The sequence below is a fragment of the Dermacentor silvarum genome, chromosome 8, assembly GCF_013339745.2.
Source record: "Dermacentor silvarum isolate Dsil-2018 chromosome 8, BIME_Dsil_1.4, whole genome shotgun sequence".
In the NCBI taxonomy this organism is placed as follows: Eukaryota; Metazoa; Arthropoda; class Arachnida; order Ixodida; family Ixodidae; genus Dermacentor; species Dermacentor silvarum.
The window spans coordinates 24,994,671-25,019,812 of NC_051161.1; the positions used below are offsets into that span (position 1 = coordinate 24,994,671).

The window sequence follows — 25,142 nt, forward strand, 5'->3', positions numbered from 1 at the left end:
TCAGTAGGCAATTCCTTCCCGCTAACGTTGTCGTGCAGGCGTGCCTAACGGCGTCAGCGACGAGATCTGAAAAGTAAAATGTATTAAATCACAGTTTACGTCAGGGATTCTTTCTGCCACTGCAGCGACCGTGCAAGAGGCGTTGTCACGTGATAGTGCAAAGCGCATGACGCTCATGGCAACGCCCATCCTCCACAAGTCTTAACAAGCATCTTCATTCGTCTCTCATTACGAGTCTCTTACAAAAAATACTCCTCTTTCACACCACCTTGTATAGGTAACCATCACAGCAGGAGTTCCGGGTTTTCTTTTCGTCGCTCAGTGTCCTCTTATAGTTACTCTAATTTCACTCCATTTTGTTCTCTGGTATGGTCATTTACACGAGTAACAATGCATAATGAATAATGAGAAAATTCACTACGGAAAAGGCAGTGTTATCGGCCAGATTACCGGCCTTGCAATCCGCATCAGAAAGGGTGGAAGAAGGGGGGGTGAGAAAATGCAAGCGACGTGTGATGGAGGGCCGTTAGCTATGTACTACTGTCGTGGACAAATGAACAAAAACAAATTAGGTCCAACCGCGTTACTTCACTGCTAATTCAGCTACAGCATGTGAAATAAGCAATACTCCATGCTTGAATGTTTAGCTCTGGACGTACACCATCGTTTTGCGACGTTGTTCCCTCTCGTAAGAGATCTTTTACTTTGTACTTTCCCGTTCGCTTTTCAACGGTCCACGATAGTACACTTGCTAACTCAAAGCGGCATTCTTGAAGAAGTAAATTTAGGCCTAAGGCGTCCGAGACTGCACTCAGTATTCCGTCCTTGCTTCTCTTCCAGGTGGCGACCGCACCCGAAACCGCTGAGTCATGGAGTTTGAAGATGTCCTCGAAAAACTCGGTGGCTACGGAAAGTTCCAGAAAATGCTGGTGTGGGGATACCTGGCCCCCGCTTCCATCCTCATGCCGGGATACTTCATGAGCCAGATCTTCATGCTGTCCACGCCCAAGCACACCTGCCAGCTACCGGACTTTGTGCGCGCCTCATACAACCTGACGGCCTCCGAAGCGCTAGTCCTGGGGGCTGCCCTTGTCAGCGAAGACAACTGCAGGGTGTTTCCGCCCACGGCCCTCAACTCGAGTTTAGTGAACCAAATCTTGAACGGTCCTAACGCCGCAAACGGATCGTCGTGGCTTGCGACCAGCGACATCGAATGGGAACCGTGTGAGAGGTTTGAATATGACAGAACTTTCTATGACAACACCGCTTCGACTCAGGTATACGTACTTTTAATATTATTTCCACATGTTGATAACACAAGTGCTGATAAGATAATACTCATCCCGTTGTGAAGTGACGTAGCCACGCTCATAATGGACACGGCACGCTCATTTTCGAGTTCGTTAAACACTCGCTGATGTTTCTCAAGTGCGGCATAACAGTACGAGAAAGGTGTCGGCGCGGTATCGAAGCAAAACAGTGTATAAGGCACAATAAACGCACAAACATGGCGACCGCTTATGTTGTATGGCTTTCTTTTGATGTCACAAAGTGGCGCCCTCTGTTGCAATTATCGCGTCAAGTATGTGCGCTACGTCGGCCACGCCTTGCTGAACACATCGGTGATAATCTAATCAGCTACGATCCATACAGCGTTACGCTTGGCCAGTGGTCCTTGGAAGGAGACGACCTGGGGATGTTGGAATGCCGGTGGCTCACCCTCATTCATTCATCGATTGATTGATTGATTGATTGATTAGTTCATTCAAGGCAAAGTGGCCACCCTTCCCACTTTGGCAACACCTATAGAACAAAACTAAAATGTTGTACGCATTTGAGCAGACGAGAAAAAGGGTGTGACGTGTGCCCCTTAGACAATATCGCCGAGAATTTTCTGCCACTTTATTACTCGTTTCTTTCAACCTGCCATAATTGTGCTGTAGAAAAACGAACCGTTTGAAACTTTTCCAAACTTGTGGAGCGTGAAAATCGCCGGCTTATTTTGCCATACACCGCGGAACTTGACTCGTGAGGTCAGAAAAAAAAAGAAAAAGAAAGAAAGAACGCTTGTCAAGTTCTCTATTACTTTGTGCAGCAGGTATTGTGCCTCTTTATATTCATAATTTCTACTGTTGCACAGTGCGTGGGTCGTTTTATGTTTGACATCTATTCACAAAGCCTGAGAGGTGCGTTCAATTTTACGCTCGTGTTCCTGGGGCAGACGGGTAATTTCCTTGTCGTTTACCTCAGAAGAGCAACGTTTTCATCTGCATACTTGCGCTCTTTTATTTACCTTGTTTTCTTCAATGCCTTATAGCGGCTCTTGTATTGTCAAAAGAAATGTTAAATCGTTACAAACAACCATGACTGATCCATTTAAGAAACGGCCATGGAAGCACCTTGTTTTGACGACGAAACATTATCTTTCAGAGTAAGTAGGAGTGCTCGAATAGTGAAATTGTCGAATTTAAACAATTAATAATTTAAGAAAATCGTGGTCTTCAATATTCTAATCGAATACTTAGTAGTTTTATATTCTAAAAGTATAACTAAAAATATTAAGCAATATATGTATTATAACGCTTACTTTCATGTCCTCGATATTTTTCACAACTCGCTGTCATTGTTCTTTTCCGAGCTTTGCCTTGTTGTGTTATAGTTTCACATATTGTTCAACTGCCCCTGTCCTCCTTTTTTCTTTCGTATTTATTTTGCGCCTTGTTGTATGTACACTTTTTCCAATACTTATTTTTATTTGTTGTTTTGTTTTACTGATACTCCCCTTCTATTCTTTTTTTTTTTTTGTATGTATGCGTGCGCCAGCACCTAGACCTCATGGTTGTTCTTGGGCACAATAAATAAACGATTGATTGATTTATATGAAAACACATATACACACACAGAAAAGAACTTAGGGAAGGAGCAGGCTGACAACTGCTACCTAGAGGGGCACAAAGCTTGCCTACTGTTTAGGAAGACAAAGATAGGAAGCTGAAGTTAAGGGGAAGGAACGAAGAAGGAAACAGCAAGCTGACAAGCCACAAAGACGAAAGTAAGGCAAGGCATACAGTGAGCAAAAAAAAATTTTTATTAAATATGCACAAACATAAATGAATGCCTGGCTCAAGTGGCCAGAATTTGAATTCCAATGCGCAAGAATTAGAATAAGAAATCAGAATTGCAGGAGGAGGAAAGAAAGTCAGAAGGCAGGGTTGTTAACCAGTAAAGCGTCTGGTTGGCTACCCTACACTGGGGTACGGGAAACGGGGAATAGAAAAATGAGATAGAGAGTGAGACAAATATTCGAAGCAATCGAATTTATCATCTTGAATCGAATATTTGCACTTGAAACAGACCCATTCGTATCAAAATTTTCAAATATTTGCTCACCCCTAAGAATAAGTAAATCTGTACGTACATAGACTACACCTATAGAGATTTCATTGACTGCACTATTACAACTCATAATGGTATCTCAACTTCATCGTAGGTTCATCGGTAGTTCAATAAAATCGACGGGCTGTTCTGCTCCAGGAGTTTATGTCCTACCTATTCACTACGTGTGGGATCCGCACCGATATGAAGCAGACAGTAAATGTTTAAGCTGACTGAAAAGGAGCGCACGAGCATGGTAGTATCGGTTACCTTTTTAGATTAACCGCTTAATGCTCCCTTTACCTTATGACGTACGCTGCACAACATTATAATCTCAAACTATCGTGAGATTTCTGTTCAGCGAGGCCTTCTCTACAGTTTTCTCTTCAACATCGAATCCTAAGCGCATTCACAATTCAGACTCAGGCTGAGCGTGCGCCATTCGCCGAGAATTACTTAATCTGACAAATTAAACATACTCATCCGCGCTGAAGTAGAAAAAAAAAAGATTGACAAGAAGGACATTATTTGCGGCAGCGCTTGGGCATGCAAGAATAAGCCGATGGCTTTCAAAGCCTTGCAGCATTAAGTCTGCTCTTCCCGCAGGGACGTTTGGTATGACAGTGCACTAGCAGAACTGTATGTGTGCGCGTATAACTTAACATACTTGGAAAAGGCAATCACGAGTTGTTCAAACGTCTGACCATTTCGCTCACTGTGCGTTGAATATTCATTTCTTTTGAATGTGCCTTGAGGCACGCTTATTAGCTACACTCACGTGTACAGCCTACACGTAAATAACTATAATCTGGACAGTTCGGCGGCTCTGTAAACGTAACGACCACATTTCCGGGCCATGAGAACTTCTGGATGGGAACACAGTGATCATTCTGCAATGGCTGTGACCTGCGAGCGTTAAGAAATTGCTGTTGTTTAAAAAGTTCATTACGTTTTCGTTTCTGCGCGCAGCAGAGTTAAATCGAGCGCGTCTGTAACGCACACGCTCCCAGTTAAAAAAAAAATGCTTATTAGGAACGTGTGTTCCTACGCTATATGGTTAAGACGTTTCTCGCCGTAATTCTTACCTGCTTTAATTGCGTGTGCTTTCTAGGTGGGCACACGCAATTACGGTTAGGGCACACGGCACCTTTCTAGGCGCCGTGTGCCCTAACTGATTAATTTATGCCCGTGTAAAAACGAACACCGGTACGTTGCCCACGCGTAGTTGAACCAACGTGGTGTTCGTTGTTGAAACCTCGTTTCCTGCGCTGTTTCCCGGTTTAATATGATACCCTGCCTATACCGGTTCAAGCACAGACGATAGTACTTCGGGTATGCGTCGCCAGTCGGTGGCACTCTCCTAAAGGTAATGGTGAGCCATTCCAAAGCGTTGTTTATGTATGCAGAAATTGCACAAATAACGTAAGTGTTGCAAGTGCTATAGTCAGCGGTAGCCGTAAAGTTTAGCGATTAAACGCACCACATGCTGCCTGGACGATATGCCATTTCCGCTAAATCATTCATTTCCACGTGCGTCCCCGTTATACCCCTAACTGCAGACGAACGGAACAGGTAGGCTACATCAGATCTGGCTATCCCGAGACACACAGTTGAAGAGTTGTGGCTGCTCTTTTCACAATATGATACGTACGTCCCTCCCACATCCAACTTCCAATTCAACATCAGGGAACAAAAAATAAAAAGCTTCGCTGATGTGTCCGACGACGACGTACTTTCGGGGGCAACGTGGCGGTCACTGACAATTATCTTTTTCGTGTCTTTCAGTGGGACTTAATCTGCGAACGCAATCACCTTCCAAGTCTAGTGTTCACAATTACAAGCATAGGAAGCGCGCTAGGAACGATTTTCTTCGGCACACTATCAGATAAGTAAGAACCACGTGTTATACTCTCCTGTACTTGACGAATTGATGAAAATTCAACAGTTGAAATGTCGTCACAAATGAAGACTTTCTAGAGAAATAAATGCTCAGTAAACAGGCTCGCTTAGCGAGAACATTCCAGTTTAAAGAATTTTGACATTTTCACTTAGTGTTATAGTTAGAAATTTACTATAGGATGACGCTATCTATTAAAAGAAGGGAAATAAAAATACTGTAGACCAACGGAAAAGGTAGGAAATGTAGGAGAAGTTGAGGATAAAAGAGATTGTCGGCCTAATTTTTCCTTAAATATCAATGCGCAAAGCTTATGTTAAATACTTGTGTCCTTTAAAACAAAAGTGCCAATGATATATGAGATATATGCGTCATGCAAGCTTAGGTCTGTTATATGTTGTGTAGTGTGGAGTGTAATGATGCAAGTGTTGCAATTATGTACTGTTGTCGGCTGCTAAACTGAGAGCTTCTTTGCGTGTATATGACCATTTGAAGTGTTTTATTTATTTATTTATTTATTTATTTATTTATTTATTTATTTATTTTATTTATTTATTTATTTATTTATTATTTATGTATTTATTTATTTATTTATTTATTTATTATTTATTTATTTATGTATTTATTTATTATTTATTTATTAAATAATCCTGCATGTTATTTGTACAATCTCATGTGGCTTCTGGAATCTTGTGGAGAACTTTGTATGTGTTCACGATCTCTGACTGTATTCCGTGTTTCGCGATGAATTTCGTGATTTCATCTTGTTTGCCAAGCCACAAGGAGTAGTCGGTGCCTATAAAGACGCGAACGTCTTTGAAGGTCAACTTCAACGAAATTTCGGAGCGCGTGAAAAGCCTAGTTTAAGACAACGTACAGTATCGAAGAGCCTCCATGCAAGATTTGATGTTTGAAATACGAGTGACTGTGTCAAGAAAAGCTCGCAAGAATAGCTGTTTTCTATACCGAAACTGGTAAAAACGTTGCCATTACCACTTGCCGGAAGTTACGTATGGCCCAGAACGCGCGGCTCCTCAACATGTATAGCCTCCGAGCTCGCGGTGCGCTGAAAAGATCTCGGAGGCGATGTTATGGCAGCTGTATACGTCACAGCCGCTTACCACCAGGCGCACGCGACGTCTGCTTTGGAGCTGTTGCTCAAAGGCTGCTAACAAGAAAACTCTGCTCTTATCAGCCCTGCGGCTTTTGCTAAGATTGCTTCTCCGGTATACAAGGTGTTATTGTGAAGACGTCTAGCAATTTTTGAAGATCACCTGTGAAAGTTCTATCAATTCTAGTCCTTGAGCTGGGTTACTCAAAGAAGCGGACATTAGTTGCACGATAATTCCAAATGCAGTCTTTGAATAATTACTAAAAATTCACAAATGCAAACTAATTACCTTACGGCACATATGTAACTTACAATTTGTAGCCGAAGAGTTCGCAAGGCATGAAACGAATTCTGTGGATGACACCATTTGCAAGATTTGTGTCCATCAAACATGCTGTAAGGATGCACTGCTTTTCCACTTACTCTTTCAACAAAACGCCGTTTTATGCTGTGAAACACAAAAGTAACTGGGCCGCCAATGTACTTCTTCGCATAGTTCGGGAATTAATATCTCATAACTGGTGTCATCCCGAAAATTCGTTCCAAGTGGATCCGCCTTGCGAACTCCCCGGCCACAATTTGAGATTGCAATTGTGTGATGTGAGGAAATTAGTTAGAAACATAATTAGTGAATTTTAGTAATTACGCAATTATGCATTTCCTTTTCTCGTGCAAATATTGTTCGTTTCTTTGAACAATCCTGCTCAAGGATTAGAATCATGCTATCTGCCACCGGTGATTTTTTTTAACTTGTTTAAAATATTCGCAGAAGCAACCAGTATACTGCTCATTTATAACCAATTTGGCCGAAATAATATTTAGTTGCAGCTGGCCTTTAATACCACGTCATTAAAAGAAAGGAAAGAAATGGGCGAATGCACGGCGTCAAACATGCGGCGTTTTGACGACATCTTTCATTCTTTGACATCCCTCTAAGGCGAGGATGCAGTACAGTTGCGTCTGTAGAATGTTAGAACTGGGATTTGGGCGCTGCAGCAGTGAACATGGAAGGCCGCGTGATGAGAACGAGCGTGCCGATGATCGCAAGACTCGCGATTATGACAACTAATAGGGGCTAATAATCCTGAGACGGTGATTCTTCAGGATCGGCCGTCGGTTCACCTTCTTCATCACCGTGGTGGTGGCCACCGTGTTCGGCATATCGTCCATCCTCGTGACCAACTTCATCGCTTTCATCGTCCTGAGGTTCATCAACGCCACCATCATGCCGCAGATATTCCAGATCCCGTACGTGATACGTAAGTATACAGTGGAGCCATGCTGTATAGACCGCCTCTTCCTACTCTCTGTATGTATACCGCGGTGTGCAAATGACCGAAGGAGCGTATCGCAAGCCCTGCGGTAAGGAGCTCTAACGCTGTGAGCTGTGTGCCAAAGGAATCTGCAAAAGCTAGGGTTTTCTTTTTTTTTGTTTTGTATAGATACGAAAGATACGGTTTAATTGCACGCCGCGCAGAGGCAGTGGTTCAGTGTTTTTTATACGTAACGCAGTCACTGGCGCAGCCGGGCTTGTCCGCGCAAGGACCGCCACTGCCGAAACAGACGCTGCCGTATAGACGAAAGCCTCGTGACAGGGGCCATAAAGCGCATAGGCGTCACCTGTACTCCTCTGCAGCAACAAATATTCAAATCCTGAGTTAATATCGTTATGTAGCGCAGCCTTCCTATGGCACCTCAGAGAGGGTCTCAGCAATACGATGCACGAAAAAGTTTATTTATTTATTTATTTATTTATTTATTTATTTATTTATTTATTTATTTATTTATTTATTTATTTATTTATTTATTTATTTATTTATTTATTTATTTATTTATTTATTTATTTATTTATTTATTAACATCTGTCAGGCTGTTTTCGGCTCGACTTGCTGGCATTTGAGCGAAAGACCCTCCGGCCAGGACGAGACCGCTCCTCCGAGCCCGGTCCAACACCTCCAATTACTTCAGACATTATTAATTGTTTGATTAATTATTGACTAATTAACTGATAACTAATTATTCGATTGATTGATTGATTGATTGATTGATTGATTGATTGATTGATTGATTGATTGATTGATTGATTGATTGATTGATTGGACATGCAAACACAGTGCTGGAGCTGGTGGGTACCAAGCAGCGCACGGCCATGCTTGCCGTGGGCTGGATGTCGTGGACCGCTGGCCTGTGCCTGCTGCCGCTGGCGGCTTTTCTGACCCGCGACTGGACCGTACTCGGTCCTCATGTGCTCTGCAGCAGCGGCGCTCAACGCTGTCTACTGGAAGTAAGGCGCCATTCTGTTTGCCCTACGTATGCATTTGCTGCGTGGTTAATGCGCGATATATATATATATATATATATATATATATATATATATATATATATTAATGAAGCAGAGGCCGCCCCTGTGTATGGCCGCTGAAGAGGAAGACGAAGTATCGTGCCGTGATCGCGAGTGAGCCCCGTGCTACGAAAAGCCCTTGCAGTGCCTACCTTTACGTAGCGTTCTTGCAAGGTTATCGACGACAATAAACCTCGTCGCATTTGGTGGAGGTTGCTGAGATCCTGAATTCGCCTCGTCCTGGAGCTCCGCACTCGAACCCTGCCAACACCAACACTGTCGCCCAGCACTATGCCTGATCCAGCCACTTTGTTGCCTGCACCACCAGCTGCCACTGTCGTCTGCGCCGGCGTCCCTCTTCATCGCGACCCACCCATTTTCACTGGGACCGCCGAACACGACGCGGAAGACTGGCTCTCATCGTACGAACGTGCAAGTGCCAATAACAAATGGGACGACCAGTCTAAGCTCTCCTACGTGTCTTTCTACCTCGCCGACGTAGCCAAACTGTGGTTCTTCAACCACGAATCAGACTTTTCAAGCTGGTCAGCATTTAAGACACTTTTTGCCGAAGTCTTTGATCGCCCCGCTGTGCGTAAGCTACGCGCTGAACAGCGTCTGCGCCAGCGCGCACAGCAGCCTGGAGAGACATTCACCAGCTACGTCGAGGATGTTCTCGATTTATGCAAGCGGGTAAATCCCACCATGTCAGAGGATGACAAGATCAAGCATATCCTCAAGGGCATAGAGGACGGCGCATTCCAGATGCTGCTGGCAAAAAGCCCAAAAAACCCAGAGCTTTGAAGAGCTGCATCGCCAACATTCCATCGCCCGCCAGAACATTCAGCATGCCGATTCCGTCTCGAGCATTGCGATTTCTGCGGACCTTCTGCCCAACTCGACCCTATCGCAGCATATAAAAGCTTTTATTCGTGAAGAGGTGGCCAGGCAGCTCTCGCTGCTGCCTCATAGCGACGCACCTTCGGCAGCTTTGAGTCCAACGCTACAGCAAGCAATCCGGAATCAGATATCGGAAGCGCTTCCTGCAGCTCCTACAACCTCCCCACCCAATCCTATGAGTGTGCCGCAGCCCTATACCGACTTTCCCAATCACCCTACGTCGCCACCGCTCAGTTACGCAGCCGTGGTTGCACGGCCTCCTCCGCCGCCAGCTTCCTTTTCATCGCCCATGCATCCGGCTTCAATTCCTGTTGCCCGACAAGTCACCGCAGTTTTTTTCGTCCAACCGCGACGTGGCGCACTCAAGACAACCGGCCTATCTGCTTCGCCTGCGGCATTGCTGGTCATGCGGCGCGCTTCTGTCGCCGCCGCGCCCCAACAACGCCTACCACCTTTGAAACGCCCATCTACGCACCACAATACGCCGCCGCGTCTCCGTTTTCACCGAAACGTCTTGAAACCGATCGCCGATCAGAAACTCGTCGTTCCCCTTCCCCTCGTCGGCGTTCGATTTCACCCCTGCGTCGTCGAGCTCCCACTGAAGCGGGAAACTGACTGGTGCAGTTTCCCGACGACGAGGTTTATTGTCCCGACGAGGTTTATTGTCGTCGATAACCTTGCAAGAACGCTACGTAAAGGTAGGCACTGCAAGGGCTTTTCGTAGCACGGGGCTCAATCGCGATCACGGCACGATACTTCGTCTTCCTCTTCAGTCGGCCCACATACACAGGGGCGGCCTCTGCTTCATTACTATATATATATATATATATATATATATATATATATATTACGCCTGCCATGCACACTGCACTCCGTGAGTTGACATTTATCTCCACCTTTGTTGTTCGTAACATTAAGCTCCGCTGGTTAGTGACGATGTAACGGCGCACAGAGTTAAACCTGAACGGCAGGCAAGGGCGGACGATAGAGGTGCGGATTTCCATATAAAGCTTATTACGCGATGAGTAATTCCTCGCCAAATAATAAAAAAGCTTAGCTTTGCACTCGGCCGCGCAACGCTTGAAACAGCGAAGTAGGGCGCACTTTCCGAAAGTGCACGCGAACTTTTCATCTTATTACTCATGATGATGATAATTTCTTTTCGCGCGTCTCGGACTTACGGCCGTCACTGCGCGTTGCATAGCGCAGCTTGCAACACCGACACCACGTTCCACGAGACCCGCTCCGTGAAAGGAAAGGTTGGCGCTATCTTCTGCAGCCCTTGAGGGAGCATGGCTCAGCGTTTCACTCTCGCACTCATAGCGCGCAAAACCTCTTCACCTCGCAGAGCACGAGCGTACGAACGCGCCAGCTGTGGACGAAGACGACGACGCTCGAACGCAATCATATGGTTTGCATAAATGCATGCTATGCATGCTCTGCAGGCGTGGCTGTATAGCCTAGTGGTTACGACGCTCGCTTTGGGACCGAGGGTACGCGTGCTCCAATCCTGCCTCGGCAAGAAAGTTTATTTTATTTTCTTTCTTGGTAGTTTCTTGCTACGCACCACAAATTACGGCTGGCTTCTTGCTACGCACCAAAAATTGCGGCTGGTTTAAACAGCTTCGCTGTTAATAGGGTACGTACACTTAGAAGTAAGCATTTGTCTTGCGGCCGAGATCCTGCTATTTCGCCGTTGTGTCCAGGAGTGCAAAGACAACACCTGTACCACAGCAGTGTGCTTGATAACAAATGAATTTCTGAACTGGAACACAAGTCGCTGCCTGTGGCTTCTTCAGTGTAAGAACCCGTCCCGAAATTTTACTGATTCTTCACAGAAAACAATTCTTAGAGGCACTGCGGGGTTCAGAGAGGGCTCCGCGAGTGAATGTCAGACGCAGCTTGACTCATTGCTTCCTGAATAACGGTTTGAGCGACTGCAAGCTGTCGGGAAACTCCCTAGCAACTCTCAAGAGTCACACATCCAACTGATGGGGGAACAGTCTGGGATTGCCGGTAACCGCGCAGCATTTCCCACCCCACAGAAAAAAAATTCACAGGCCTGCGCGGAACACGCAGCACAGTCACAGCGTAAGCTGGTGGAGCGGCTCATGAGTATACCTCCAATTTCGGCACCACCACAACATCGTCTTCGCGGCAAAGTCTCTTCGGCTCGTTTGAGGATAACGATCTGAACTGTCCGCCCGGCGTCGATGGCAAGCTGCGGCTTGTAATGCTCTCTGCACAGCAGTCTGCTGAGACCGATGATGCCTGGTAGTAGCCGCGCACGTAGCTCTACGATTCATTTCTTCAGCAGTGGTTCGTACCGTGCGAGGAGACGCCATAACGTATACCGAAGAGGTATAAAAAATACGCGGCGCACATCTCACATCCCTTGACCTGTGGCACGGTACGTTGTTGTTGTGGATGATGATGATGATGATGATGATGATGATCGTTGATTGGAATTTTCAAAACGGGCTGGTGACAAATGGTCACCAAATGGTCACAAATGCTTCAGTTAACCAGGTCCCCAGTTACATGCAGCATGCAACTGCTATATGCAACTTACATGTCGGGCACGCTGCGTTTGCAGGCGTGTCCAACATGTGCGTGCCCACCTTCTGATTACGGTTGTGCAGGCGCTTCAACTAGATGGCGCCACCATACTGGCGGAGGCTCGGGATCACGTTGATTGCGCGCTAGGGCGCGTTTATAGGGGATTTTTTTGCTGTCTCATAGCAAGCGCTTGCGCGGCTCAGTGGTAGAGTATCGACTCCCGTGCAGTGGACCCGGGTTCGATCCCGGCGGGAACCGAGTATTTTTTCTCATTTCTGGCGATAGCGGTTACGGACACCGGACACCAGCGGCGGAAGCGGCGGCGGACACCATCGCCAACCGAAACGGCTATTGGAATTAGCCCATAACAGCTTATGCTGTAAAATACGTCAAACTGATAGCGTATGACAGCTTTTGTTTTCACTTCCCCGTCCCTAGAACAATGTATCGTGCTCTGGGCAGCGTCACTTGTATACAGGACTTCCTACCGCGGCGGCACTACTTTTATTGACTCAGGCGGCCCCCGTTCGAGCAGCCCCCGCCTGATTACCAATCCCAAGTCGACGACTTGCAGCACTTCCGAAGCACTTTCCGCAAAGTGTTGTTGTTGTTCGTCCGACCGCTGAAGGCATTTACGTACGGATAAATACGTCGATGAATAGCCGTCATTTTAACGTCCTCAGCATCACCATAATCATCATCACCAGCCGCAGCAGCCTGTTTCATGTTTTCTCCTAGAGTCCTTTTTTCATTACCCCGAGACATCCAATTATTTCTGCATTGCGTCAGCGGATCCCATCCTAGGAGTCACCTGCTCTACGCATTGCATGACCTGCTTAAGGATGTGTAAGAGAAAGTAAATGTGCAGGCCAAGACTTCAATTTTTTTAAAAAATTGGCGATTGGTAGACACACCCACCAATCGCGAATTTCTTTTACGCGCTGATGGCTTTGCCTGCACATTTAGGCAACAATATTGTCTAGGTGCTGTGTTAAAGGGCTGTTTCAGCGTGCCAGCCAAACGTTGTGCTCTCCTATCACATTCACGTGCACACAGCTCACGTGCTTGTACACGTGTCTCTTCTTGGTGCCAGGCTGCTGCCGGAGTCTCCGCGGTGGCTTTTATCGCGGGACCGCTTCAGCGAAGCCACCCGCGTGCTGACACGCGTCGCGAAGACAAACGGCGTTTGCCCGCCCAAAAGCCTGGCCAACGACTTGGAGGTAATTGGCTAATCGAGCGTGCCTCAGCAGTTCTCTCTCCCTCTCATCAGGACGCGCATTCTCTTTTTTGTTCTGTCGCATTCCTTTTCCTTCACACTTGGCTCTGTTATCGGAACGTTCCTCGCTGACGCCATTATTGATCGAAAAACCTGATAGTGCCCCCCCTGGTTGGCGCTGCGGTAGACTCGTGTCCATCAAACAAGAAAGAGAGCGGGAAACAGTTGTAGAGGCGAGAAAATTGCGGGGAGAAGTAATGCGACTGACCTGCTTACGCTGCAGAGAGAAAACAAAGTTATCCTTTCGGTCATCATGAAAGGGGAAGCTGTAATTGTACACATGGACAGGGAAACTTGCCCCCACTGTGGCTATCGGTAGGGCTCAAGAAACAACAGTCACCTTCCAAAATCTAGGAAAGCCCCTCATGTAATGTCCTATTGGGATCCTCGAGGTATCAATAAATAAAAGAAGTGGTGTATAAACGGCTGGTTTCTCGGAGCACTAAACCGAAGCGAACGTGTAGTAATGCCTTCAACAAATCGAAGATAAAGAACTACTTTCAAAAATAAGTTCTCGAAGAAGAAATCGGTTCTCAAGTATTATACGTGATTTCTCTCCCTCCCTTATTCTTTTTCACGAGAAAACATGCCAAGCAAGTTGCCCTCGTTCGTATCAAAGCAACAGACATATTCTTGAGAGTGATCTTCTCGACACCGAATACCTAATGGCGTTATCATTTTCTCTTGCCAGCGGGTCCAGAGGAAACTCGCAGAGGAAGAAAAAGTGGCCAAGTCGTCTACTGCTGACCTCATGCGGATGCCGAAAGTCCGTAGTAACTTTCTCATCATCACTCTCAGCTGGTATGTAAACTTTGCCGAAAGTAATGTTAAGTTTAATGGCCATTTCTCTTGACTCCTGGACTGAGGGTACCACTCACTGCAGAGCGGAGGAGGTACCTACGCTCGTGTGCTCTTTTGCATAAAGTTTATTCTCTCTCTCTCTCTCTCTCTCTCTTAATGCTACCTTGTTTTAGGTTAACAGACTGCGAATGCACGTATGTATTCTGAGATTCGTGTCTTGCTGTACTACACGTGGCGTGTGGAACATTGTGATATGAGAAAACAGCGAATATGGGAGCGAATGGGGAAAGAAATGTTGGCAAGGATCTCCTAGCATCAGTCGTCCTTATAATAAGAAAAACAAGACTTTTCAGCAACACCGAAGCATACACCGTGCCCCACATAACAAAACACTTACGCAGTGAAAAGCTCTAGTCTTTTGGCATTACTCTTCGGAATGTGGATGTCGCGAGCATACGAATGTTTTCAAAAGGTACGTCCGGAAAGTTTTGTAAGTTCACTTTTAGAGTGCAGCTCTTAGGCGCCTGTGCCTGCGTTGAACGTCAGCGTCCCTCGGCGTAACCGAGCGAACGAGCACAGCGAAGGAAGAAAGCGCGAACGCGGAGCGCAGCAGGGGATGAAAGACGGCGATAGCGAAGGGAGCGTGAGGAGTAAAGCGGAGGAAGCCACCTTGAAGCATCACCAGATGACGCTCACGTCTGCGCATCCGTGGCAGCGGCGGCGCCGGCCGTGCGGGGGAATGAAAGAAGAGAACCAGAAAGCTCGCCTTGGCGCATAGCGTTCGTCGCAAGCGTTTCCTGTTAAAGATTACGGTTGTGTATATAAGCTTCGCGGCAACTGCGTGGTCGGTCTATATATAGCGCCGCGCGTCGCGGCTCTGACAGTCGGTGCGGTGATTGGTGCGATGCCTCAATATATCGCGAAATGAAAACACGTATAGAGCTGCGTTAAAATTTCGCATCAGGGAGTATCGTGATCGACGGTGATTTTTTTTTTCAATGTTCAACTTTAGCCAGCTCCTCTTCTTTCACCACCAAATGCTAATATATGACTAATAGGAAATCATTTCAAGCTGTCAAGACAGGCGAGCTCGTGTTCACAGTTTTACAATTTTGTGCAAACTTATAAATGACATAATTATCTCCCATCTACACAAAGCTGTACTACACTACAGTTAAACAGTGTTAACTATCCTCAGCGTTCCATTGCCACGTATCCGTTTCTGATGCGAAGGGGGAAACGGTAAGTATGCTCACTTTCCATTCCGATACATAAGAAGATTTCTTTTATCCCGTGGTTATGCAGGCCCCTAATGAAATCCACAAGAAGAGCAGTGCGTAAAGAACAGGGCCGTTTTGCTGCAATGAACAAGTGGCTGTGACGATAGGGTGGGAGCTCTGAAGTATTCATTTGCACCCGCTGCCTACCGAGCCAAACGCCGCTGATTCGTCCAAGCTCTGGAGTAGATGCCCATTTCGAAATTTCGACAGGGACATTGAGCCATTATAAGATTTAATATATTTGACGCCTGCATAACTTAGTCAAGACTGCGACCACTGACATATTCAGGGGCAGTAGGAGAAAGAGTAAAGCCACAGGCTACCTCTGCCTCGCTTGACATGCTGAGACTCGCGCTGTCTACGTTGAAACAAGAAAATAAATCGATCATCTGATTAACCACGCAGAAGACAGCCATCTCAGCTCTCAACCACTGAGTCAGTGATGCTTTCGCCCCGTCATCAAGGGTCGCCAACGCGGGGGCATACTACGGCATGAGCATCAACGTGACCAACATGAGCGGCAACGAGTTCGTAAACTTCTTCCTTCTGGCCCTCGTCGAGTTCCCAGCCTGCGTGATCGCCTGGTGGGCCATGGAGAAACTGGGGCGTCGCTGGATGAACGTCTTTTTCCAGTTCATGGTCAGCGCATCGTGCATCGCCTTCTGCCTCGTGCCCAAAGGTGAGCGCTCGTGCGTGTTCCCGGTGAGGCCTCTAACAGCGACAGCATATACTTATTGCGGCGATATTTTGTGGCGTCTGTGACGGGTATCGTTGTCGCGATCCTTCTACAAAACGTCGCCGGAACAGCAACTCTCCTCCATCTTGTTATTCGGCATTCAAAAGTGCGTCCCCAACGCGAGAATCAACGGGTCGTCTTCGTCACAGTTGTCGTCGTTATGCGGTTATTGTCATCGTCATGATTACGGCTGTCCTCATCCCATTGCCTTCATCGTTGGACCACTAGCTACACCTGTTTTGTGTTGCACTAATCCTCTCAAAGACTGATATTGCGCCCCCCCCCCCCCCCAAAAGCAAAATATTTGAATTTCACTTGTAGGCCCTTTAAAGCGACGCTTTTTTATTATTATTATTTCTCCTACTGTCTCAAGTTTTGCGCGTCGTCGTCGTGTTTCTTGCCGAGTTGGAGGGCGACGTGTACGTATTTGCACGTAAATAACGCGAGGGGGGGGGGGGGGGGGGGGAGTTTCAGTCAAACAGAAATAGAAAATATATATGTTTCGATTACAACGCGAAATGACGGCGCAAAGAAACACAAAACGACGCATAAAAATCATAATTTCGCCAGTATGGCAAAACAATGAATGCGATAGCAACATGTCAGAATATTGCACAAAGTAAGGCTCGTAGCTTTAGTGGCATTGTGAATTGCAGTAAACATAAGCAGACTAAGTAAACGCGCCTGGGGTGCGTGCACGCACACGTAAACGGAGAAAAGTCGATGATCGCGAGCAGCCTCGGTCAGAACCCTGATATGATGAGGAGCGCCTGCCGTGTGCAGCGCGTGCTTGTCACAAAGCGTTTCAGTTGTTGCCGCTTTCTCCACCATAACACGTGTGCCGCACGTCCAATACTGAGCAGATCACATGAACTATACACTACCGGGCGCGGAGGAAGATAAACCCGAATGAAGGTACCAGGCGAGCTAGCGTTCTCGACGAGCAGCCCACACATGCTATCGGCCACGCGCCTGGAATGTCCGTATAGATGCTCTTGCAATATCCACATGATAAGAAATGATGGTCCCGTCCAGACATTATTGGGACAGAATTCCGACGGAATAGTCGGTCACTTGCAATGAGTCGTGGTAGGGAAGCGTATATAAAAAATTGAAGGACACTTAAGCAAGTCCTTCCTTAAGGACTTTTAAGAGTCCTTAAAGAAGGGCTCTTAAGCTTCGTCTTTACGAGCGGAACGCGCTAGCGTTATCGGGCCTCGTTGTAAGCTGGCTTTCCCACTACAACACAGAACGTGAGAAAGCCAGCTTTTATACGCCGCTCCACTGTCTGTTTGTGAAATAGAAGAAATGAAATTTGTTTATTGATTGATTGATTGATTGATTGATTGATTTATTTATTTATTTATTTATTTATTTATTTATTTATTTATTTATTTATTTATTTATTTATTTGCTTTCTTGAACCTCGACGACGTTGCCTTTCTAACTGCTATACACAACAATTACTGTGCAAATTAAAAATGATCTTGCGCTCCGCCTTACCCCTATTTGCAGCGTAAGCCGTCAAAGATGCTTCAGAAGGTTTTCATGGTGCCTACCTAAGGAAATGAATATTTCTTTGTGAATTCTTGCTACTGGCTAACGCTATACTTCAAGCCAATACATAGGTATTATAAACTTTATGTGCAAGAAACGCTGCATGTCGGAGAAGCGAATCCTATAGAATATGCTGAGACTTTCGGAACAACGTGAAAAATGACAGGTCGATTGCCTCGCGGAAAACTGTCTCGACCAGTAATAATTATCGAGCGAAAAGCAGTCTCGCTGACCTAGGCAAGTTATACGTTCGACGTTTGAAGTGTCAAGCATGCACCAGTTTGCACCTGTAAATTGACTTCAAAGCGTGCGCTTTCGTAGCGCAGTGGGTTTCAAACTTGTTTCTTCCGCCTTCTTGCATGCAGAGGCGCTAGTCACCGGCATCGTCCTCGTGATGTTGGCCAAGTTCTCTTGCACTGCGTCCGCCATGGTCATGTACCAGCAGGCGTCCGAAGTGATGCCCACTCCTGTGCGCTCGTTTGCCCTCGGCGCATCCTCGTCGGTCGCTTCGACGATCACCATCTGTATGCCCTACATCATCTACCTTGTAAGTTCTGACAAAATGCTCCCTTTATGGTGCTGAAGCAATGCAAACACAGAAATTATATTTCAACAAAATATTTAGGCCCTAAAATGGTCCTTCCTTCCTTTTATTTTTTTTTTATTTCTTTTCTGGTGCATACCATCGTCATCAATAACATCTAGTTCGCATTGAAATAACTAGTAGGCATGCTGATCCGGTGTGATCTATCTATCTATCTATCTATCTATCTATCTATCTATCTATCTATCTATCTATCTATCTATCTATCTATTTATCTATCTATCTCACTCAGCGCGACAGAAATGAACCCTTGAGGAAATGAAACTGCCGACTCCTCACAAAACGTATGCTGCGGCTTGTGCATACATGGTATATCTATAGAGTGCTGAACACTGACCCGTCGCACAGAGACGTGCAATGTGTAAGTATTTCATCCCGCTCTCTCTCTCTCTCTCTCTCTCTCATAGGGAAAGTACGGAGCCTGGATCCCGTTTGCAGTAATAGCCATGCTCGCAACACTGGGAGGAGCATTTTCTGTGTGGCTACCTGAAACCCGAGGTTATCCTCTGTACCAGAACATGGAGGACGCGCAGAAGTTTGCAGAAAAACAAAAGTTCTTCTCTTTCAATAGGTATGGGTTGTTCGTCTTCTCAAAAAAGTGCACGAGAGACGAGCGAGTGATACACAAAGACGGCAGAGACGCCAGCCTCAAAAGTTCGTTCCGACGACGGAGTTGACATATATTTACTTATCGTTAATTCTATCATAGGTTATCGAAAGGAGATCAAATTCGTAGCTGTCATTAATCCCACCCGGCAGGATTCTCTCAGGTTTTCGATTTCGCTTCGTCTTTTCTCGGCTCTTATCGGGGATCAATAGACTTCAGTGGCAGTTCAGTTTCCTCATGCTAGCCAGTTTAAAGCTGTGATAAGCAAAGGGTAACTTCAAAGAACTAATGTACATTGACATCGTAATCTTCAGAGGCGCTGTCCTAACGTCCTCGCGATGGTACATCTCTTCCAAGCTTTGAAAGCACCGTTCTTTTCATACCCAGTATTCCTCGGTATGCTTAGTCGTGCGCCTTTCAATTACCGGCAGAACTGAATGTGCATGGATGTTTATGGGGTTTTCTCCTTGGGACTTTTCACTTATACCTAACACACACCGCTTCAAGAGAAGTATCAATGTCAGCAAAACATCGCAAAGCGAATGCGGAGAGTGTGAATGTTCTCTGTATTAAAGTATTTCTGCATTGCCTATCCCACCGGTTTCGACTCCGCTTGTCGGTCAATAGCTCGTCGGATATATTTGTGGATATTTGCGGAACACATTGCAACTTATGAATTGCAGCTGGTGAATTTGTAAGGCATATTCGCGTTCAATGACTTCTAAGGATCAGATAGGTTTCGCGATACGCGCCCGTGAAACTTACGGTAAAAATGCACTGTTGTTCCAATTACTTCTTTAACAAACCGCCATTTTATGCGCTAAAGTACGAAAGCAACCGGAACGGCCATGTATTTTGTCGCACACTTTAGGAATTTCGTACACTCGAACTGGTGTCAGCCTGAAGATGTGTTCCAAGTGGACATGCCTCCCAAACTCACCGGGTGCAATTCGTAAATTGCAATAGGCGTCGTAATGTAAATGTTTAAAAATGAATCAGTGAAAAATTTTAATTAGTCGATTGTACATTTCGATTTCTCGTGCAAGTGATGTCCGCCTCTGAGTAATCCAGCTCAATAACTAGAATTATGCCATCTGCCACAGGTGACTTTTTTTTGATAACCTTATAAGAAGAAGTTATATGTATATTGGTACCCAGCTATGAAAGCACTGCATGTTTACCGACAAAGTAATGTAAATGGGCTCTGAACTGCATAACGAAACAATATACCAATATATAAAACCCGTGCATATAATGTAGCGTCAAAGGCATCTCTTAAGCACACGGAGCTCTCAATGTAACAGCACACAGTATTGAGCGCTTTACTCATTTTCTTACATTTGGCCTACCACACTCTTGGGCTCCTGGGTGTGTGTCACTTGGTATGAGACACAAGGGGCATAAAAGCATTTGACGTATTTACATTAGTGTCGCACATGCACTTTCTTTTCTTCGTCTTCTCTCGACAAACACCAAACGTGAACTTCATCCATATGACTTCGCTGCAGTCAACGTCTCAAAGTGTCAATTCGCATGAACTGGTGCTTGCATTAAGTCATGCCCTGTGAACAATGAAGCGCATAAACAAGAACATTGCATGGCTTAAAAATTGCGTAAGATCACACGTTACATTGCATTAAAAATAGACAAACGTATACGCATTGCGTTTAGGTTTTAGGGGCATCTAATAACCCGTTTCACCAAGGCTTCGCTGTACACAGATTCCAACACAAACGTTGGATCTACATACAACGTTTTGCAGGTTTTACAACCTTTCAAGTAAAACGCGGAACACTACGTTGTCATCTATATATTTCTGACGGTATATTCGCTGGCATTCAGCATAGCCAACGTTTACCTCGAATACTCAACATAGATGTATATACTCTATACACACGTGATATAGAGAAAAAATCCCAACGTTGCCCTCTGATTTCTTTTATTCTCTGCAGGAGGCGCAGGGACCAACACCCTACTCTAGATAACCAACCAAACGAGAAAGAGATGAACTTGATCTCGAACGGCTGTGCTCTTTGAAAAGCTGTGACGAATTGCGCCCACAATGTGAGCGCCGATAAGTTTCTTTTTTTTTTTCAAGTTACCTAAGCCATGGACTGAAGCCGTCGACATCTCCTTCCTTCGCCGATTTATCCTCGAGCGGCCAGCAGCTGTTGAGTAGTGATGCGTGGCTTCTTTACAGTTTACCAGGCCTCCATGCGGATATCCGAATAACGTCCAAACCGTCGGGCGGCAAGAGAACAAGAAAACGCCAATTTTGTTACTACATTTGCCGTTTTATTTTACACAGGCGTGATTAATCCTTCGAAAGCGTGTTGTCGGACTGCAGCATGTATGTCGGCATGTCACGTAGCCGTGTTACGGCAGTACGTAACGTGACTAGCGTGCCGCCATTTTTTAGGTAATCACACGTACGATGTCCCCTCTATCCTACAACATTGTGCCAACTTGGGTCAATTGTTACATACTTAAGCTCTCTATACTAGTAATTTTTCTTCTAGTTTATGTTTAATAGCGGTCTAGGGGTTTGCACAGCAAGAATTGAAACAAACACAATTAACTAAAATAGTATTCGAGTGAGCTAGTCAATTTGCAGCTGAAGGAATTGTAATAGTTGGACGTGCGAACGGACTAGGTAAAACGACGGCCCGACTAAGGTGTTGCTGATTATCTACTAGAGTTGATAGTCAAGGGCCCTTTGACCTGGTCCTACTTTTTGTTCCTCAACCTCAGGCTGAAACGTAAAAATTTACACTAACAAACGACCACGAATTAGCATTCAAACATATCGAAGTCATGCGACTGCACAGTCAGAAAGTTCTTCTTTCTGGGGTTTTACGTGCCAAAACCACTCCCGATTATGAGGCACGCCGTAGTGGAGGGCTCCGGATTAATTTTTACCCCTGGGATTCTTTAACGTGCACTACAACGCAAGCCACGGGCGTTTCTGCATTTCGCCTCCATCGAAAGTCACAAAGTTGAGCGCAACTCCGAGAGTATCGGTGTAGCCGGGATTTTAAGGGGTCACTAAAATGAAATACACCTTAGACTAATAAGGCATTCTTACAGAAGTATATTCTCGTCAATCTTGCGCAAAAAGGTTCGTTAGTAGAGGAGGAGATGAAGGCCAAACTTCTCCGTGTTGAATTTCGCTCCGAAACCCCGACATCGTACGTCAGCGTAAAGTCACAAATTTCGAAGTGATTTTATGTACTTGGGATTCTTGCGGCGTGGTGAAAGCTCTCAAAACTTCTCAAGTTCAGTCTTTCGCTCCTTTAGGATACTATATTGTCCACCTTTGTTGACAAACAAATAACTAGGCCCGGAGCACGCAGACGCAGTTAGAATTAATGACGTCACGTCAAGATGGTGCGGAAACTTCAACGCGGCGGCGCCACCAGTTCTTGATCCTTGCGTCTTTTCTGGATTATCTAGCCTGCTCTCAACGGCAGGAGTGGCTTTCTTTTGGTATTGATGAAGCGCAATTTACTATAATACAGCTCAACCTATTTTTTTATCTCTTTAGTGTCCCTTAAACACCACTGTTCCACCATACACAACTGTTCCACCACTGCTGCAGAACAGCACCGTACAATTGCTGTTCTGCGAAAGAAGTGGGTGTGGCTGTTTGTCTATTGCAGTTATCATCACACGTGGCCGTGACTTCTCGCTCTTCCGGCTCATTATTTCGCGAGCTCTGTATACGATCGCGTGTGACCTGTGATTAAAAAAAAAAGGTTGTCTTTCTCACTGCTATTCTCTACTGAACGCAACTAGAAAAGTAAAATAAAAAAACTCGATTCCGTCATTATTAAAAGTACACTAAAAGAACAACTTAGACTGATAAGTTAGTGTTTCGAGACTGTATTTTCATTATTTCGCAGTAATGGGTTGCTTATCGGGAGAGGAAATGAATGTCAAGGTACCATTTGCTGAATTTTGTGCCGAAACCCCAATGCTGGCAAGTCAGTGTGACGTCATGGATTTGAAAGTATTCTTCAGTGTTGACACAAAGTGTGTGGTAAGACGGGGCACAGTCAGAAAGGGAACAGGACGAGCGAAGACCTACAACTTATCTATTGAAACAAAAATATATATCGTCGGCCCTACCACTCCGCGAAGATGGATGATAAGCGAAGCTTATCACAACAAATGGAGGGTATACGTGCCCGTTCACAATGCTGCACGCAGGTAGTTTTCCCTTGATGAAAGATTCCTTGCACGTACCGCGAACTCTAAATTCACCAAGGTCTTCTCGACTAGTAGCGTAATGTTCACTCAACACTTCCAAGGCATTGCGTCGCTGTTCGTCGGACCGTATCACACGGATAAGGGACAAGTTGTTGTCGAACCGCAAGCGCTTGCGTTCGATGCCTCGAGTTTGCTCGGTGGCGTGGTTAGCAGCATCCGCCCGCCATTGCCGCTTGCGATTCTTCAAAATGTAATTGCTTCAAGATTAAATCTGTCCGTCACGTAAGACAATGAATGGCTCATACCCCTTAAGCAATGGCTCATACCCCCGTAAATGCGGCCTCCCCATTACGATGACAGAAGAGAAGTGAAGTTCTGCGCCGGAATGATGAATGTTAACGGAGTCTGCTGTGGAAGAAGACGACGACGACGAACACGGGAGCAATGGCGCGAGCGCGATCACGCGGTTGCGCCCACGCGCGTCAACATGACAGTTGCGGAAGAAGACGACGAAAAGAAAACGAAAAAATCACTTATATCCACGTTCATCTGTTAGATTTCTTACCCTGTGTCCCACCTTGGGCAGAAGTAAACGTTCTTGCAACTTGCTAAATTCAGTCTCTGGCTCTTTCAAAATACAATGCAGTCCATCTTTACCAATAAAATATTAACCGGGCCGAGCAAACTCTGTCAAAATTTCATGACGTCACGGAGATATGGTGCGAGGACTTCGAGGCAGCGTCGGCCTGCTGTCAATTTTTTTTAACGTTTGTTAATTAAAAAATAGACTGTGGGGTTTTAGTTGCCAGAACCGCAATATGATTATGAGTCATGCCGCAGTGTCGGACTGCGGGTTAATTTTGACAACCTGAGACTCTTACGTCTTTTCTGGCATACCCAGCTCCTCCTCAAGGTAAGAATGGCTTTGTTGATATTGTATAAAAGTAATTAACTAATACAGCTCAAATTAATTTTTTGTGGTACCCTATTAGTAACTCATGTGTGATCACGTTCATAATTTTTTTCCCCACAAAGGTTCACAAAAAACTTAGCAAAACCTTTTCGTGACCATTAAAGCTTCCTTCTAGAAATAACTATACATGTCTGGCTTGAATAAAAATTATGAAATTAACCCGGACGTCGTGCTAGCTAGAATGACGTCGTTCTTAAAGAAACAAACAAGAGTGCTTCTTCTAGCATTTCTTATTGCTGCGCTCACGCTTGTCAGCAGCAGTTATTGCAGAAGCGAAGCGAGCCAGTGTGTCATGACGTGACCACCTCAAGCGTACCGAAACCGACACTGGTTTCTAGAAACAAGTATTATAAAAAGTTGATCGGGACACTCTGATAGGTGCCGCTATTTTTCCTAGGTTTTAGAGGGTTTGAACCATCATTTATTGCAAGAGTCTTTATTGACTTTGCCAAAGCCTTTGATCGCGTTCCCCACTCTAGATTCATAGCCAGACTATCATCAATACATTTAGACAACCTAAATAAGGAACTTTCTCACATCCCGCAAACAGTTTACGTTTACTGACAATCATTCATCTTCCTTGGCCGATGTGTCATCTCGTGCACCTCAAGGTAGCGTGCTGTGTCCGCTATTGTGTCTCAGTAACATCAATGATTTGCCGTCCAACATAACATCAGCAATCAGATTATTTACCGACGATTTCGTAGTTTATCGCAAAATTAAGACACCCGACGACCACTTCGCTATTCAAAAAGATCTAGATGAAATTACAAACTGGTGCACGCTATGGCAAATGTCACTAAATACAGCAAAATGCAAATTAATTACCATCAGCCGAAAGCAAACAAACTCTCTTTACACTTACTGGCTTAATAAAAGTGCTCTCACTGTCACCCCCCCCCCCCCCCGCCTTGTA

General features: G+C 45.5%; 1 protein-coding gene across 1 annotated transcript in view; it reads left to right on the top strand.

Moving 5' to 3' along the window:
• The window catches only part of LOC119460825 (organic cation transporter protein-like), a 93,897-nt gene that overhangs the window by 27,023 nt on the left and 41,732 nt on the right, over nt 1-25,142 (top strand). The window contains 10 exon segments of the mRNA XM_049673219.1: nt 841-1,277; nt 5,161-5,264; nt 7,488-7,642; nt 8,498-8,622; nt 8,624-8,667; nt 13,277-13,403; nt 14,151-14,260; nt 16,005-16,219; nt 18,199-18,380; nt 18,845-19,008. Of these exon segments, the coding sequence (XP_049529176.1) occupies nt 870-1,277; nt 5,161-5,264; nt 7,488-7,642; nt 8,498-8,622; nt 8,624-8,667; nt 13,277-13,403; nt 14,151-14,260; nt 16,005-16,219; nt 18,199-18,380; nt 18,845-19,008 (1,634 nt within the window). The 5' untranslated portion in view covers nt 841-869.